The sequence below is a fragment of the Antechinus flavipes genome, chromosome 3 (genome assembly GCF_016432865.1).
Source record: "Antechinus flavipes isolate AdamAnt ecotype Samford, QLD, Australia chromosome 3, AdamAnt_v2, whole genome shotgun sequence".
In the NCBI taxonomy this organism is placed as follows: domain Eukaryota; kingdom Metazoa; phylum Chordata; class Mammalia; order Dasyuromorphia; family Dasyuridae; genus Antechinus; species Antechinus flavipes.
The window spans coordinates 575,305,262-575,324,724 of record NC_067400.1 but is presented as its reverse complement, the minus strand read 5'-3'; the positions used below and the strand labels follow the sequence as shown (position 1 = coordinate 575,324,724).

Here is a 19,463-nt window from a genome sequence, read left to right as displayed (position 1 = left end):
GGGGGATGTCTGAAGCATTTGGCCTGAGGGTCAGTGTGTACCAGTGGGTCACAATATATTAAGTTCAGGTGGACGCTAAATCTTGCCTAAATAATATTTCCCCTCTTCTCCTCCTTCTCCCCTCCAGCAGATAAGAGTGTTCTACACACTTAAGAGTATCAATTAGATACAGCTTGGTTTAGTAGAAAAAGCCTTGGATTTACATCAGAAAACCTAGGTTCAAATCTCAGTTTTTTTTATTATTACTTTAAATTGATTTATTTAATATTTTCCTCCAGGTACATTTAAAACAACATTTTTTGACATTTGTTTTAAAACTTTTGAGTTACAAATTTTCTCCTTTATCCCTATCACCAGCTCCCATTAATAAAGCACATGTGAAAGCACTATTATTTCTTTACTTCCCCTTTGCTTATCAAAAATAGCCTCAGCTTTTTGTGGCCGTTCAAGGAGACACATCGGGTGGACGCCGGTGAGGAAGTAAGGGGAAGTCCTGGAGGATGGGTCCTGAGCTGCATTTTTGGAAAGAGATCCGATTAATCAGAGCCCTGATCGATTTTTGCATTAGCTTTTAAAAGAGAAAGGAAAGGAATGGGGACTTCCCTCTCCAAAAAAAGCCCACCACCCTTTTAACCTGAGTTGAGTTTTTGCTACGGCTCCTTAAGTGCTTTTGCTTTCTCTGGGACCTTTAATCTTTAGGTGTCGTGTTTGCACATAGCTGTTTTGTAGGTTGTCTCCCTCAGATAGTAAATTCCTCGAGGGCACTGAGTGATTGCCTTTAGCCTTTCTTTGCACCCCCAGGGCTTAGCACCGCGCCCGGCACTTAGGAGACATTTAACGAATGCTGACTGAGTGCTGGTATTGCACTAATTTAGCGTCTTGTAACAAATGTAATAAAATCGTGTAAGGGTTCGGGTTTGAGAAACTAGCTCGCGGATGTCCGGACCCCCACTTCTCCTTGGCAGCCTAAACACTCCGAGCGGTTCTTAATGCGGCAAGAGAGCCCGGCTGCACGGTGTCGTGTGACCTTAGGCAGGTCCTTTTCCTCTCCGTGCTACGGTTTCCCCCTTGCAAAAAGAGGAGGCTGGGTTGCATGACCCTAAAATCCCAGTTCGGGAGCCCGGGATTCCAGGTGCTTCGGGGGTATTTCAAGAGGAAATCTCCAGCAGTCTCCCAGACTCCCGCCCCAGGCAGTACTCTCTGGGAAACCCCCGGGCCAGAACCTTGGAACAAGTGAGGGCGGGGGTGGGGAGGGAGCCTTTCTCTCGATGTAGATGTCTCGCGCGCGCCTGCGCGCGACCCTCTGCGATCCTCCTGCCCTCCAGAGGGCGCTGCGCTCCCCGCGCTGACCTCGCTTCCCGGTATGCCTCGCGCTCATGAGGAGGCGTGGGGGGAGGGGCTCCTTCCGCGTGTGTGAGTGAGTGAGTGAGTGAGTGGGGACAGAGAGGCAGACAGAGAAAAACGAGGTGGGACAGAGACAGAGGGAAGAGAGAGAGGAAAAGACAGACAGACATAGATAGACGAGAGGAAGAGGAAAGGGCGCGAGCGCAAGTGGGCTCGAGAGGCGAGCGCGCCTCCTTCTCGCTCCCACGCGCGCGCCTCCCGCCCCCTCTCCCCGCCCCCCGCCGCCTTGGCGCCCAGAGCTCGTTCGGGCCCAGCGGGAGCGCGCGCCGCAGGCATTCGAGACGGGGCGTTGAGAGGCCGGGCTAGAGCGTCGCGGAGTCGGAGGCAAGAGCCCGAGCCCGAAGCCGCGCGCTTGTGTCTCCGCTGCGTCCGCCGAGGCCCCCGGAGCGTCAGGGACAAAGCTGCCGCCGCCGCTCTCCGCTCCCGCTCTCGCCGGGGCCCATCCGCCGCCGCCGCCCTGAGGAGAGCCAGCCGCCGCCGCCGCCTTCTCCGCGGATACCCGAGCCATGTCGGCCAGCAGCCTCCTGGAGCAGGTACGACCTGGGCGACCCGGCCCGCATGCCTCGGCCATTGTGTGAGGCGGGAGCCCGACTAGGCCCCGGCGCCTCCGCGCCTCAGCGCGGCTCGACCCGGCTGCTCGTCCGCCGGCCCGGGCCCGGCCCCGCTCGGCCCGGCACCGCCTCGCGTGGGCTCGGGCTGGGGCCGGGGCCCGGGCCTGCTCTGGCCTCCCTCCCTCTGCGTCCCTCCCCGCCGCCCGCCCCCGTCCTCCGTCTTCCCCTCCCTGTCGTCCTCCGAGCCTCCTCCCTGCGCTCGGCCCGGCCCGCTCCTTTCTTCCCCCTCGGCGGGCCCGCTCTCATTTCGTGTCTCTTTTTTTTTTTCCCTCTTCGCTTCCTTCTGGCGGCTTCTCCGGACAACCTGGTGCCTGGCGACGACTCTTCTCCCGCCCTCGCTCCCTCCCGGTCTCGGCTCGTTTCTGCAGAGACCGAAAGGTCAAGGCAACAAAGGTGAGCCGCCGGGAGCCGCGGGGAGCTGCTAGGGAGGGAAGCCGGGGCGCGGAGGCGGGCTCCCGGGACGCGCTCCCGGACAGTAGCCAAGGCTGCCCGCCGGCGGCCCGGCAGTTGTGCGCCCTTCCGCGGGGCTCGGCCGCACGCTTCCCGGGAACCGGGAGGGATTCACTGGGATCCCGCAGTGGGAGCGGCTCGGGCTCCGAAAGATCTCAGGTCCTCGGTTTGCCGTGGGTCTCAGAGGGCCTTTTGTGTTTGTTCCCCCGCGGCTCGCCCTTTGCAAGCCCGTGCATGGCATGTGGGGGAAAGGGAAATATGAAGGAGCCCGTGGCGTGACCTTTTAGGCGGAGTTCGTAAAGCAGTGACTGTGGGCGGCTTGTCTTCATGTGGGCTCGCCGGGCTCGGGAAGTGGCTTCTTTTTTTCTTTCCGGGGGAAAATGGACTGGTATCTTATCTGCAGTTTAATTGTTAAAAAAATGAGACTTGAGGATTGAGACACTTCCAATTGTGACTTTTTCCCCCCAGTACAAAATGGATCTGTGCATCAGAAGGATGGATTAAACGATGATGATTTTGAACCATACTTGAGCCCACAGGCAAGGCCCGTGAGTAATTAATTATCTGTTTACCTCTCTCTTCTAAAATGTATCTGACGACTTTTCACTTTTTATTTCTGGAAACTCACTTCGGAGGATCCGGGAACACTTATCCTCTCCTTCCTGGAATTATTTATATGACTTTTAGTTATAACAAAGTAGTTGTAATAGGGAACCTTAAAATCCTTTAATTTTTGTCACTAAATATATAACCCTAAAATGTTGAAAGTATTTTGAGACAGTTAATATTCTATAATGTACTAGTCATAATATCTGCTTGGGAAGTTGATTTTTGATGGCCATGAGAACTAGTTATCAGGAATACCTGGTCATCCTCTGGAAACTTATTACAGTGAGTTGTATTTAAATGGAAGATTTTCTTTCTGAAAATCAGAAACTCTTCCAAAAATCAGGTGAGAACTGCACTATCAGAACAGTAGTGATTTTTTTCATTTATTTCTTAGAGCACTTAGTTATGGAAACGATTAGTAGAAACTTAATTTGATTGCATGAATTCTCTATTGTGCAATGCATGTAAAATACCAAATGCTTTGCTCACAAAATACATTTTGTGGTATATACCTTTGCTTTTCCCTATTGTCTGGTCACAATTGAAAATATTACTGCCTGAGTACTTAAAAATGCAAAGATTTTCTAAACAGCTTTTGAATAAACAGAACATAATGTTTAAATCATCTGATTAAAACACCACGAAACTCTTTAAAATAACTTCTTTACTATGACTAAAATTACCTCTAATTCCTACATACAACTTTTTAAAAATTCTCTTAAATCATAACACTCACCAAGATTTTTTTTTTTTAAGTAATAGACTAGAAAAAGTTTCTTGATCAGAAAGCAACCAGTTAATCAGGAAAAGTAGGGAAGGAAGTAGAGGAATGAGCTAATAGCTGCCTCTTGCTAAATAAGTCATTTGCTTACGTGTTTATTATAATGAGGATAGTGGGAGCATTTAGAAGCTCTTAATTCCAAGTAGTTCCTATAAAATGTTGTGTAATGTTGAGTTTTTTAAGTTCAGGAGCATGTGAGAGCTTGCCATTTGAGGTACAGACAGCTATTCTTAACTTGGCAAGACATAATGTTTAAAGAGGACTTGATTTTTCCTCGTTTCCCTAGAATTAAAGTTTTAAGTATAGTGCTTTTTACACCAAGAAAAAATTTCTAGCATTCCAAAGCTCTCACAAGTAGAATGAGGAAAGACAGGATGAAAATCTGTTCTCCATTAGACTTAATTTGGATCTGAGGTGTCTTCACTGTAGATATTTCTTCCTGCTATATAAGATTGCATCTCATTCTGTTGGATTCTTGCCCAGGTCCCCCTGGTTTTTAAATAAGAGGTCCACCTAGGGTTCTGTGTAGTAACCTATTGCACGAAACTACAGTTGACCCTTAATTTCTAATACTTTTCTATTAAAATATGCAGAAATAAGAGTATTTTTTCTACTGATTCATTTATTACAGACAGAATCTGTAATTTTTCTTTTTACATAAGTATGAGTAAAGATAGTATTGTCCTTTCAAGTGGACATTTTATAGTAGCAAAAAACAAGAATACTGCACATTTATTTTATCAGACTGAATCAGATGAAAAGATTTATTTTCTTGACCAGATGAGAAATCTGGTTGCTAGAGGTACTGATAGTCCTGGTAATGTAAAACTAGGTTTTAAGATAGCCTTAGTTATCTAAATCTATTAAGGAAAGGACTATATATGGACTAGTATGTCTACTAATGAATTTTTGGAATTCTCAAATTGTTTTGAGTTACAATGAATTTAAAATTTTTTTTTAGTTTAGATTTGGCTACAATTATAGGAAATGCCTTTTGTGGCTGGCTTTTCACCTCAGATTGTATGCTTTAAGAATACACAGGGAGAAAATACTCATTTTGGGCCAAATTTTGAGAAAGACTAATGGTCTGCCTAAATAATATGAAGACTAAACTTAACATTAAAGTTCATTACAATTATTATTCTGTATGGGAATCCTCAGATGTTTTCTTGTTTTTTTAATTGCAAAGTTAAATGTTCATTGGCTCTTAGAGGTGAAGTAGAAAATTCAACAATATTTTTGTGGTTTCAAAATGTGCTGTTCAGAAGCCATTATGCATTTTCCCTCCTAGTTTTAATTAAGGTGGGCTCATCTCTGGATGCATCCAAATGGATTTAAGAGTAATATGCTCCACAGTATTTAGCCTACTTTATTTGCTGTTTAGTTTCTTAGCAGAGGTTTTTTTGAAGGATGGAATTATGGTTGTTTTGAGCTAAAATTTCCAGTCTGACAATTTAAAAATTATTAGCCATTTATGAGTTAAAAACAATGCTTTTTAGGAGGAAATACCCCTTTTCCCCTTTTCTTTTGAACTTGTCTACTCTGCCAAAATACATCTTTTTTTTTTTTTTTTTTTTTTTTTTTGTTACAGTCCAGAGCTGAAAATATCTTTGCCATGTCTGGGTTTAATTGAAAGCAGTTATCACCTGCCAAAGCTTCTGGAAAGCATAATTTGAAAGCATTAAACTTACTTTTGGTAAATTTAGAAAACCTGAAGTTGATCTTTTCAAGCAGTAAACTGTAAAGTAGATAGTACATGATAGAATTTTGATACATAGACTATTGAGATTCTCCTTTTTGGATAATGGCTGTGTTTTTATATGTATAAACAAAATATTTCAGTTTGTATTCCTTTGTTCTGATTTTCTTGCCTTTTTTTCCCCCCTCTACAGAATAATGCATATACAGCCATGTCAGACTCTTACCTACCAAGCTACTACAGTCCTTCAATAGGTTTCTCCTATTCATTGGGTGAAGCTGCCTGGTCTACTGGGGGTGACCCACCTATGCCCTACTTAACATCTTATGGACAGCTCAGCAATGGAGAGCCCCACTTCCTACCAGATGCAATGTTTGGACAGCCAGGGGCTCTAGGCAGCACTCCATTTCTTGGTCAGCATGGTTTTAATTTTTTTCCCAGTGGGATTGACTTCTCAGCTTGGGGGAATAACAGTTCTCAGGGACAGTCTACTCAAAGCTCTGGATATAGTAGCAATTATGCTTATGCACCTAGCTCCCTAGGTGGAGCCATGATTGATGGACAGTCAGCTTTTGCCAATGAGACCCTGAATAAGGCTCCTGGTATGAATACTATAGACCAAGGGATGGCAGCGCTGAAGCTGGGCAGCACAGATGTTACAAGCAGTGTTCCAAAAGTGGTTGGCTCTGCAGTTGGCAGTGGATCCATTACTAGTAACATAGTGGCATCCAATAGTTTGCCACCGGCCACTATTGCTCCTCCCAAGCCAACATCTTGGGCTGATATTGCTAGTAAGCCTGCAAAACAGCAGCCCAAGCTGAAGACCAAGAATGGCATGGCAGGGTCAAGTCTTCCACCACCCCCAATAAAACATAACATGGATATTGGAACTTGGGATAACAAGGGTCCTGTAGCAAAAGCCCCCTCCCAGGCTTTGGTTCAGAATATTGGTCAGCAGCCAACCCAGGTATCACCTCAGCCCGTAGGTCAGCAGATAAACAATAGTCCACCAGTGGTGCAGGCCGCAGCAGGGCAACAGCCACAGCCTTTGCCTCCACCGCCACCACCACAGCCTACCCAGCTTTCTGTGCAACAACAAGCAGCCCAGCCCACCCGTTGGGTAGCACCCCGGAACCGTGGCAATGGGTTTGGGCATAATGGGGTAGATGGTAATGGAGTGGGGCAGTCTCAGAACAATTCTGGGTCTGCTCCCGCAGAACCCCACCCAGTGTTGGAGAAGCTGAGGTCCATCAATAATTATAACCCCAAGGATTTTGACTGGAATCTGAAACATGGCCGGGTTTTCATCATCAAGAGTTATTCTGAGGACGATATCCACCGTTCCATTAAATATAATATCTGGTGCAGCACAGAACATGGCAATAAGAGACTGGATGCTGCTTACCGCTCCATGAACGGGAAAGGCCCCGTTTACTTACTTTTCAGTGTCAACGGCAGTGGACACTTCTGTGGCGTAGCAGAAATGAAATCTGCTGTGGACTACAACACATGTGCAGGTGTGTGGTCCCAGGACAAATGGAAGGGACGGTTTGATGTCAGGTGGATTTTTGTGAAGGACGTTCCCAATAGCCAGCTGCGGCACATTCGTCTAGAGAACAACGAGAATAAACCAGTGACCAACTCCAGAGACACTCAGGAAGTGCCCCTGGAAAAGGCAAAGCAGGTGTTGAAAATCATTGCCAGCTACAAGCACACCACCTCCATTTTTGATGACTTCTCACACTATGAGAAACGCCAAGAGGAGGAGGAAAATGTTAAAAAGGTAATATGCTTACTGCTCTACTAAGGTTTTTAGGGGAGAAGAAATCAGTGGAAAAAGGTGAAGCAATCCATAACAATTCTGTAAATAAAACATCTCTTAGTTTTGGGCCCCCATGGTTTTGAGGTTTTTGTGTGGTCAATGTCAAGGAATGTGAAGATTTGAGCATTGAGAGAGATTTTGGGTAAAAGATGGAGAACTTTTATCTCATGTCTTCTGCTCCTCCTCAGGTGTTAATTCAGTCAGACCAAAGGAAAGGAGCTTAGTGGAAGCATTAGGAATAAAAATGAAGAGAGAGCTGAAACATAGTTGGGAAGAATGATTTTCAAAATACTGAACTTTTACGGAGAGAGAACCATAGTATCTTGGAAATTAAGAGTTGGAAAAAAAAAAATGTTAAGGCCTTAAAGATGAATTGATCTATATTGGGGAGACATTACTTTCCATGATGTTCCTTTGAATTTGTCAGAAGTAGGTCCACACAAAACTCTACAGGATCCTGACCTTGTGGCCCCCTACCCTTTCCCCAATCATGATAGCATTGTAAACTAACTGCTCTATCATGTCACTTTCTTTCTCTTCATGGTGTTCTAATGATGTTTTTTTTCCCCTCTGAATTTTCCTAGTTTCAGAAGTAGGAAAAAGGGTTTCACTGACCAAAAAAATTTTCTGAAGCAAGCAATCAAAATATAACAAGGAGAATTTATGGTGCAATAACCACTCTAGATATTTAGTAAATGACTAAGTGAAGGAACTTGAATATGAAGGTGAGAAGGTGATAAGAAAAGAGGAAGGAGGTGTTAGGTTAGATAGCAGTATGTAGCAAGGAATTGGCTATTTTTTCATATAATAAGGAATTGGCCATATGTGAGAGATGATTAAGAGAATTGCAATTTGAAAGAGGTATGCATTCAGCATTAGGGTAGCTTAAGGAAGTTTGAACTACTTGTCAGACTAATGAAAAAAAATCTTCCCTAAACTGAGTAAAAGGTTTTACAGAATTGCCATTTGCATAGACTTAGAAATTCTTAGTTGTGCCTCTGGGCACAACTTGTTTCTTCTTTCTCTTCTACCCATTCCTGCTTTGGGTGCAGCATTCTGAGAGGGCTCTTGACTGAATACCACTCTCAAGTGCTAGAAGAAAAAAACTCTTAAAACATAATTGCTGAAGTAAAAGCAGGATGATTGTTGTCTTCAATCTGTGTAGATGAACACCACTATTAGACACATGAGTATTTGGGCCAGAAAGTTGAGGAAAAACAGAAAAATACTAGTTTTCAGGTCTTGTACTTATTGTCTACTTCATTTTAAATTTATATTACAGACTTGCAGGGATCTAAGAGATTTTTCAATTTAGGTAATTGATTGAATCTGGTAACCTAAGCATTTCTTGAGTGTTTTGTAAAGCATACTTCTTGTTTCATAAGAGTTTGGGGAAACATTTTGAGACCACAATGTTGTAGGTTGTAGCTTTTTTGTGAATAGAATTTAGGGATGTCAGAGTATACCTGTAATAATTCCCTGCTACAACTACAATCTTTTTATGACATGACAAGTGGTCATTTAACTTTTGAAGATCTTCAGTTTGGGAGAAAGAAGTTATTACCTCCTTAGATACATAATATAGCACGTGCTATTTTGGATAACTGGTTGTTAGATTTTCTTAAGTCATGAGTGTGCTTGCTTGCCGTGTGTGTGTGTGTATGTGTGTGTGTGTGTGTGTTTTAACTTTTTGTGCTTTGTTCCTTGTTTTGCATACTAGGGCCAAAATGAACAATCCTTTTCCCACAGTGCAGTTCTTCAGTTTATGAAAATGTTATTTTTATATGTTGTGTTTTAAAGTTGTTAAAATGGTTTTACTTGCATTATCATTTATACTTCCCAAAAATTTTGTGAAGGAAGTGTGATCATTTGCCCATTCTACAGATGAGTAGTTTAGGCTTATAATTCTTCCTAAAGTGTTATCACCCATAACTGAACATGTTTGAGCAGAGTAGGCAGACCTGCCACCCTCTAGCCTTAAAGACTCGGAGGAGCATAAGATTATCTTGGGTTTTTTTGGTTGCCATGTTAGATGATTCATACTGAGTTTGAAGAACTCCTGAGTCCTCAAAACTTTTTTATATTAATCACAGTCTCGCCATATGACTTCTATCTATCATTTTGGTGAAAATGATTTTATAAAACCTTAATGTAAGTCTATATATAACTGTTAGATTTAGCCCAAGATTGCAGTATTAAAGATCTTTTTGAATTCTGTCAAACAGAATGTTAACTTGCATTTTCAGCTTTGTGTCATCTATAAATTTGAAAAACTTGCAGTCCAAAACTATTGCTGGAAATGTTGGGGGACATTCCATCATAGACTTTAAAAGTTGACATGGAACTTGATAATCATGAGGCTTGTCCTTAAGGTCCAGTTTAGCCTGCATCTCTACATATGTTTTATATATCGTGCACATCCTATCCTTGCTCTTAAAAATGATTTTAGTTTACTTTGTTCCTTTAGATCAGAATTAAAGGGAGAAACTAGAGTTGGATGTCAAGGAGCAGGGAGGATGGGAGGGAAAGAAAAAAGGGAGGGGAAAAAGAGGAGGGGGAGAGATCTATTGGTAAATTTGGGTCTTATTCACACCTATCAATTTGTTTTTACTTATATTGTTATGGGCAGTAGTGGATAAATTAATGCTTGGCTTTCAGGGACTAGTGCACTTTTACTCTGTGATAGTTACCAGTCAGTCAAACACAATGGTTTTAAGTTAACTAATGATTGTCCTTTACAAAAAAGCAAGTTTAAAATACCCCAGTGGACATCTAGTTATTCTCTTTGTTAACCAGCATCCAAAAATAGTTTTCTCATTACTTTCCTACAGTAACAAAATGCAGAATTTCAGGAAGGTCCTTAAGATTGTCCTGGATATCACTTATTGTGTACTGCCCACTATTATTATCCTTTATATCTTTATGTAACTTATCTCAAACTGCCTTTTTGTACTTTTCACTAGGGTTTCTAAAACAGTTTATTTAAATTGTTTAAATGAAGGATTAGACTGGTTTGTTATATTACCTGTTTGTCATAAAAATTGAATGAAGCTATCTTAATGAGCAGGAAAAAGTTTAAAAAATTTTCATCTCAACTATGGTGTCATTGCTTTTTTAAAATTCCAGGGCAGTACACAGGGGTGGGGTGGGGTGTGTGTGTGTGTCTGTGTGTGTGTGTGTGTGTACACCATTTTTTGTGCACTACTTATTACTGATTTCTGCTTGGTGAGTTACATAGTTTAAATCTGTAACCTTTCACCAGTAATGCAATGAGTAATTTGGAGTAGTGGATCCTTCCAATTTCTGGCTCATTGGTAATTTTCAGGGTAGTAAATTTTGGATTGCTGTTTCTTTTCAGCCATCTTTTCACAATCCTTTTTGTCATAGGATGACCTGATTTTCCATTTTGGGGAACAAAAGGAACAAAAAAGCCATTTGTTTCCCTCTTTTTGATAAGTTATACAGTTAAAGCACAAGACAGCATTGAAAGAGTTAAGAACAGGCCCTGCTTTTCAGAGCCAATCTTTAGCTTGTTTGTGGTCAGGTAAAGTGCCCACATAGTTGGAATGTGGTTGTTCTTTCTCCAGGCCTGCTTTTTAAAGTTGTCTACTTTTGTCTTCCCTTATAATTATTTCACGTAAAAAAAATGAAGGGAAACAGAAGGGACAGGACTGTGTAATTCTCTTGTGTAGCATCTACCATCATCCTCCAGTAACTGCTGTTTAGAAAATGCCTTCACTTTCTGTAATAGCTATTTGACTTTAATAGAGTGTGTGGGGGTAGTAGGACTGTTGGATTTCTTCTTTAAAAACTAATGCTTCAATTTGGATTTTTCACCCATTAAATGGAAACAAAGCAGAATTTGCTAAAATTCTAAACAGATATTTTCCAATCTCTTAAAGGTCAGTGAATCCTAGACTTGAGTTCCTGACAGTTTTGAAAAGCACTTAGTATATATATGTATAACCCAGAAAACAATAAAATGAATGAAAAACATTTAGTATTTATGGTGTTTTAGTCACAAATTACGGATATAGTGGAAAGAATATTGGATTTGGAGTTAAGAAATTCTGATTTTGAATCCTGGTTCTGATACTTTACTTGTGTGGTCTTGGGCAAGTGACTTCTGGCAATTGATTAATTTTTAAAATGAAGACAGGACCTTAGATGACTTCTGGTAAGAACTCTTTCAGATTCTGAACTCTAAGATCTTACTTAAATGATATGTACTATGGGTACTCTTGTCTTGGTGGTTTCCTTGTAGTGCTTAGGCTATGGCTTGGCTTTAGAAGGAGCCTGAAAGTTGTTAATTTCACAATTTGTTAGCAGAGGAGAGAGCAGGCTTTCATAGTTAGCAGTAGTGAGAACTATGTCTTCAAACACAAATATAATTTAAAAGTTCCTATGTGAAAAGATAATATGAATTCAAAATAAAGAAGTGTTGTAGATGTATAATTTGGGAAAATCAGTAAGGAGAAGGGAAAGAGTGTCTCCTTTAAATGACTGACTATAAAGCCCGGGATAGTCAGAAAGAGATTATGGATAAATTGAATTCTACAGAGAATCAGGGAAAAAGAATTTGGAAATAGGTAAATTGAATAGAATATTTCTGGCACACAGATTGATAAGGAAGATGGAGCTGAAAAAAACGAAGGATGACAGAATATAATGCTTGACTAGGAAAGAAGAGCAGGCAATATATAGGGCAACTGGAGAAAGTAAGTGGTAAGGCAAAATGTGGTATGGAAGATGAGAAAGAAACTTGCATGGGTATAAATATATTTCCATATTTCTTTACTGTGTGCTTGTGAGATAGGGAGAAATATAATTATCTTCATTTTATAAATGGAGATAATGGGTTTGTTTGATTAACACTTTAAGTTACTGGGGAAAATAGAATTAAGTCCTAATCATTTAAGACGGGTAATCATGATTTCTTCTGTATTGTAAAAATACAATACATAAGTCATAGAGTTTTGCCTTACAGTCCTTATCCTTTACTTTTACCTTGGGTTTTTAGATTTCAGGACTTGGGGGTTGAGGTGAAGGATAGAAGGAAAGGGGTCATGCAACCTGGCAGGAAGGGTTGGTGGATTGAAAGACTTAGTTGAGACAACATTGCCTATTATTAACCATAAGATCTTGGTTCTTTTTCCAGGTATGACACTTAATCTAACTATTGATGAATGAATCTTTGGATCTGTTTTCTCAATCTCAGTAGAAAGTCTTGGGCTAGATGATCTCTGAGTCAACTCTGATGCAGTATATAAGTGCACCTCAATTTGTATGATAGAAATGTAACTGAAAATTGTATTTATTTCACTTCTGTAAAATGAGTAACTTAAATGCACTAGAAGTTATTTTAAATGCTTTAAACCACTTCTGTAAGGTGAAAACTTGCTAGTTTAAAGTCTAGATTTATAAAACAGTAAAGTTTTTGTTTTTATCTTTTTTCCCTCCTTTTTCTAAAGTATCCTTAAATTCAAGTTGTATGCAGTATGTATGCCTATGCTAATTGATGCTTTTCTCTGGCTCTTGGTATTTAAAAAAATTTGCATTTGCTTTAAAAATAAATGACCTTATCGAGGCAGATAAACTTAAGGGTATTTAGTTTATTTTCTACCCTGTAATAAACTTAATCCAAATTCTAGGGTGGATATTTCTGATGGAGAGAAAGGGTAATAGCATTTGTTTCATTGTTTGCCACCTTCATTATCATTTGAGGAAACTGCTTGACTTTTCTGTGCATGTATTGTGGTATTAGTTTTGGGAATATATCATTCAGACTTCAGGGTGTAAATTTCTATCTATACTGCAATCACAGTGCCTGTCCATTTTATTGTTTAAAAATTTCATTTAGTCTTTTATCATACCATGTCTCGTTTTTTTTAAGTCACTTCATTGACACTGCTGAATGAACATTCTCTTTTGACCAAGGGGATGACCTTTTAAATATACAAAATTATGATAGTTTCTTTAGATAATGGAAAGTATTGTTTGTCAGTGCATTCTTACCACCTTCATTTGCAAAGTTGAATAGATTAGATTGAGTTTCTCTCCTATAGTAAAACATACTAATGTTTTAGAAGACTTTTTTTTTTTTTTTTTTGGATAGAGGTAATTTAGAATATTTAGAATAAAAATTATAGGTTTCATAGTCTCTGACTGGACTCTGTAGTTAGTTAGCCCTCCCTCCTTATTCAGTCTCAGGACCTTGAGAGCAGAGTCACAAGTCTGAAATTGTGCAACCTATAGTCAGCTCTGACTATCTCATGCTTGCTTTTGTATACTCCTACTTTTTTAGCTAATTAGAAGTCTGAAGATTTTATTGGCTATCAAAAATCAAAAAAAATTTTTTTGGCTATCAAAAATGCTCATTCTTTTTGTTAAAGCCAGAAATAGTCTAAAAGAGCTTACCTGTTGAATGTTTTGAAGAATTATTTTTTTTTTTCTACCTACCTTGCTTGATAGGTTTTCAGTGCAGATCTATTCTACTCAATTGTCCCCTCCTGCCCTCTTTAATCATCTAACTTTGGCCTCAGAGATACAGATTAGTCCATTTGGATTTTTCATTTAAGAGTAACTTTGGAAGGAAGAGAATGGTGTGTCTATGGCTTGGAACTGAATAGGAAGACTAAGTTCTCCAGGGAGAAAGATTTAGTGTAGCCTATCTCGATATTGGATTATGTGGAACTAAATGGGGAGATGGGGGGGGATATAGCATTCTTATTAGCTACTCTCATTTAAAGGGTAGTGTTAGAAGTATCACATACAGCTTACATGAGTTTTTTCTTCTAGTGAAGGAAGTTTGCTTACTTAAGGTAAACAGGTGAACCCTTACTGTCCCTGTCTGATTATTTTCCACTTTGCTCAGACTTCCCTTTATAGGTGGAAATCTACACATAGCCTAGGAACGAAGAAGGGGCTTTAGCTGCTGTAGTTCTTTATCAGTTTTTTCCTTTTCATTTCCACCAAGGGGATAAAAGTAATTCAACTGCTACCTTTTCACTCTCCTGTTACAGCCTGCAGGAAAAAGTGGAGGAATATGAGGGATACAACTGTTTATGCCTTCTTGCTTGTAACCACTAGCCAAACAATCAGATGGCAGCTACCTTCCCTCCATAGTCAGTTAACATATATTTGAGTTCCCTCTTACATCTCTAGCAGTATACAGAACAGAAAGAAAATATGTTTTGTAATAAAATGACTAAATCTAGTTGAAGAGACAAGCTTGACAAGAAAGTTTAAAGCTGGCTGTATTTTATGTTTTTATACACACACACACACACACACACACACACACACAACAAGGTGTTAATTGCACAATATAAGACTTAATTTAGGTTGGAGTTATCATGAACTCCATGGAGAAGTTGAGACTTTGTATAATGCATTAACTATTGCCAGGATAGTTATTGCAAGCTAGTAATGTTTAAGGAAGGAAATGGCTCAGCCCTGATGGTCTCCACTTCTGTCTAGGAAGGGAGAGGAAGAGAATTGTTAGTCCTTGTTCCCTAGAATGGGCTGTACTTTACAATTGCTGATTTGTCAAAAACAGTGTTGCTCGTTTTGGGTTCATCAATGTTAACTGCTAAATGCCACCTGTGGTTGTGGTACAGAGCAGGACGTACCTAAAGAACATAATATAATAGGTAACACTGTAATGAAGTTGTGTACTAAGGTTTACATCGTAAAGTTTCACTAATAGTATACTTTTTCAAATTATTAGTTTGTTGAGCAGAAGTGGACCATTGAAAATTGAAATCTGGTTATTTGTATAAGTTTTATTTAAGTTATTTACAATTGTTACAAGCTTCCAAATTGACTATTTTGAGTTAGAATTACTCTTTCTCCACTTTCTTTTCTCATGGATTAGGGAAAAGACTAAGTGTAGGGTGTAAGAAGAGGAAGAAAAGGCAAAGACCATGAATGATTTAGGTGTCTAATTTGTATTCTGTGAATTGATCTGGCATCGAGATGTTGAATATTATTACTTTTGGAATAAGAAGAAATGGGGCTTAACTCAGTTTGGCCTTTATGATAGACAACTGTTGGTTCCTTCATTTCTGTGGGTCTTAGTTTTATCATTCCTGAATGATGGTTGTGAGGAAAGCAAATTGAGGCTTGCAGGTGTTATGATTTACCTCAATTATAGTTTTTAGAGCTAGAATCCTTATTATTGGGAATAATTGGAAAAATTTAGCAGATTTAGATTCACATATTTTAATGTATAGCTGACAAGTGAAAAGATGCTTATCACAATGGGAGTGTTAGGAATTAGATTTTCTGTGAGACTTAAAACTGCTCCAAACAAACCCTCTTAATATTTGCTTTTTTTATTACATTACATAATTACATTTTAATGTAATATGTTTCATCCCATCTTCTACAATCTTGTGCACCAGTGAAGTACAGTTAAACACATTTGACCAAGGGTATTTAACAGATACATGTCTGATAATAACTATTTTGTTCCTCCCCCATAACATCACTTCTTTACTGTAAGGAAGGATAAATTTAGGATTGTAGTATAGAGTTGAAAAAAACCTTGCTGGATTTTTTTTTTTTTTTTTTTTTTTTTTTTAGATGAGGAACCTGAGGCCCAAAGATTGTCTTGTCCCAAAGTTATCTGGGAACTCACTAGCTAAGAATGAATTCAAACCCAGGTTCTTGACTGATCTTATCTTTGTGGCATATTGCAGTGTTACTTCAGATCAGATTTTTAATTAAGATAAATGTTTATATTAAAATCTTTTCTCTTCATACAGACAATGAAGGATCTATTTTGTGTTAGGTCCTGTGCCTGGGACCTTGTATGTGGATTTTTCATCTATGTTCTTGGGCTGGTTTTTTCCTTCACATTCCCATTTCTAGGTTCCTAGACTATTTCTAAGCCCTTCTATTAACCTGCTGTTAGATGGGCTAACATTATCCAGGTAAATGGGAGCCAAATTCTGCTTTGCTTCTGGATCTTCTCCGTAGGGAAGAAACAAGCTAGAATTTAAGGATGCTTCTGGTGTATCTTGAAAGTCAGTTTGGTGGATTTTCTTAGTGGCAAGAACATCTTAAATAGCTTGAGCTATCCATTTTTATTTGATTTCTACATTGATTATAAATTATAGCTGCAGCTTTCTCTGAATTGAAGTAAAATAGGAAGTAACATCATTAAGAGCTTAATTTACTTATATTAGTAGGCTTCCAAAATTCCCAGAGATAAACACCCTTGACAGAATGATACTTAATATTTCTTTGTCTCTGTAGAGAGTAGAATGAACTCTTTGATTTTGTCAAATGCTTCTCCTGCATCTGTTGAGATAATCATATGATTTCTGTTAGTTTGTTTATTGATAGTCAATTATGCTAATAGTTTTCCTAATATTGAACCAACCCTGCATTCCTGGTGTTAATCCTACTTGGTCACAGTTAACTCCTTGAAAGCAGAGATTGTCACAGTACTTAGCATATAAGTGCTTAATAAATGTTTGACTATCGAGATCTGTTTTTTCAATTACTGTTAAAATCTAGTACTGTTTTTTCTATTCCTCTGTAATCACTTTAAAACACAAGAATACTTCAGAGATTTAGATTAGTATCTTTTAGGTAATAAGCTTTCAGTATCTAGAGTTAGGCTGTCCTTTGAAGATATTAAAACTTTTTTTGAAGCTAGTTGCTTGCTAGTTGCATTTTAGAGTATTAGTGCTTTTTTCTTTTAACAAAAATTTCTGCTTAATATTTTACCTCATTTGCTTCTGAGAATAATCTTCTATTCTCATTTTACAGATCAGGCAGTCGAGACTGAGAGAGGGAAGTGACTTGCCTAGAGTCACACAGCTAGTTATAAGTGTTTGAGGCAGGATTCAAACTTGGATCTTCCTGATTGCAAATTTGGTATGCCATCTGAGTTTTTAGTTTCTCATAAAACAATAACAAAAATCACTTAAGAGCTGTTTGATCCTGGACAAGTCACTTAACCTGGATTGCCTCAAAAACAGTGTTCTCCACCTTTCCCTAATTTTTTTTTTTTAATCTAATGTAGTATGTAGGATCAGAATGCTTTAGGTTTTTTCTTTCTTCCATCCATCCAGTTTTCAGTAGTGATATGTAAATTTGTTCTTTAAAGATAGCTCCATCACAACCTTTGGGAGTTGTTCGGGTAACTAAGAGGCTGGAATTTAAACTTCATAAAGGGAATTACCATAAAATAAGACTGAGAGATAGTTTACAATTTGTGAATGGACAATTAGTTGTGTCTGGATAGCTGACATTTAAGTTAGGTTCAAAAGAAAAATCTCACTTTAAGTAGTAACTTTCTGCCCAGTGACACTCACCTATCCACCCGTCTGTCCATCTATATCTTCCCATCTTTATTTATATTACATTAGCAGCACAACTGTTATTTTGGTGTTTATTTTTTTCTCAGAATAGTGATAAGGAACAATTGGTAAAAGAAATCTGAATAATACAGAAATATGATAACCCAGTTTGATATTCTTAGATTTATTATAAAAGTATATATCTCTTGTATTTGTCCCTCTTTTTTCCCATTCAAAATGCTACCAGTTGAATTAAGGCCCGTCCTCTTTGCTGGATTATTTTAATGGACCTAAAACTGGTCTTTCAGCTTAGTTTTCCTCTTTCCCCATCTGTTCTATAGTTGCCAAATTTTCCTAATGCACAGGTTTGACCATGTGATTTCCCCTTGCTCTCCAACATCTTTAGCTTGTTTTTCAGTCAGTTTTTCATCATGTCCAATTCTTTGTGACCCTATTTGGGGTTTTCTTAGCAAAGCTATCCAAGTCATTTGCCGTTTTCTTCAGCTCGTTTTATGTATGACAAACAGATAAATGGGGCTAAATCACTTACTCAGGGTCACCCAGCTAAATCTGAGACCAGATTTGAGCTCAGGAAGATGAGATCTGGACTCTATCCACTAGTTGCCCTAATTTTTAACTCCCTAGTTGTATATGGTTTAAATATATATGAAGGCCCTAGATTGATGTTAATGACCATCACAGTCTAGCTTTATTTCATATTAAGAATAATGCATACCTGAGTTCAAGCTTTGGCTCTGATATGTACTATCTGTATAAGTCACTTAACTTTTCCAAGCTCCAAAATAACTCCATAACTATTCATTTAGAAATGGCTTGCCAATCTGCATTGATAGAGACGTTTTTTGTACTTGGAATTAGTAATAGTATTTGTGCTATATTCTCAGGAGACAAATTAAAAAAACAATTTGTCCTCAAGGAGCTTTTGTCAGGAGAAACAATATGCATAAGTATATACCAAATACAGAATGTCAAAGCGTAAATCAATTTTTGGAGGGGAGTAGGGGCTGCAGTGTTAGGAAGGAACTAGCAGCTAGAAGGATCAAGAAAGACTTCATATATAAACTGATATAGGGATTCTGAAAGGACAGTCTGGAAGGAAAGTTTTCTAGCCATAGAGATGGCCATAGCTTATGCAGGGATGCAGACATGGGAATGGAATGCCTTAGGACCAGGCCCTTTGACTAAGCTTCAGAGTATGATCATGAATATGATAATGTTGGGAAAATAGCTTTGGAGCCAGGTTGGAAAGGGCCACTTGCCAGTTAGGAGTTTGTATTTGATCTTAGAGGTAATTGGGGTCCTTTGGTGTTATTGAGTGGGGAAATGATTGGTGATAATTAAGCTGTAGGATAATCACTTTGGCACCTTTATAAAAAAGATTTGCAATGTAGGGACTGCCTTGTCCAGTCAGAGAGATTCAACAATGTCTTCCTAAGTGGTGATAGGGACTTAAGGTAGGTTGTGCTACCTGTTCTACTGAGAGAAGAAAAATCAATGAAATCTTGGGTATTAAAAAATAGTATTAAAACTAGAAATGGACATTAGGGACCAAGAATTCTTACCCTGGGAGTCATGTACCTCTCCAATTATTTATTTTTTTATTAAAGCTTTTTACTTGCAAAACATATGCATGGGTAATTTTTCATCATTGACCCTTGCAAAATCATGCACCTGTTTTAAGAAGATATTTTAATAACTTTTAAAATACTTAGATTGTTTGGGTAATTCTTATATTTGAGAGGAGATCCCTACA

At 39.1% G+C, this 19,463-nt stretch overlaps 1 protein-coding gene across 1 annotated transcript in view; it reads left to right on the top strand.

Moving 5' to 3' along the window:
* The first annotated feature begins 1,385 nt into the window (after positions 1-1,385).
* Positions 1,386-19,463, top strand: part of YTHDF2 (YTH N6-methyladenosine RNA binding protein F2) — a 36,876-nt gene continuing 18,798 nt past the window's right edge. The window contains exons 1-4 of the mRNA XM_051988028.1: positions 1,386-1,937; positions 2,384-2,408; positions 2,934-3,013; positions 5,748-7,337. Of these exons, the coding sequence (XP_051843988.1) occupies positions 1,911-1,937; positions 2,384-2,408; positions 2,934-3,013; positions 5,748-7,337 (1,722 nt within the window). The 5' untranslated portion in view covers positions 1,386-1,910. The remainder of the gene's footprint in view (positions 1,938-2,383; positions 2,409-2,933; positions 3,014-5,747; positions 7,338-19,463) is intronic.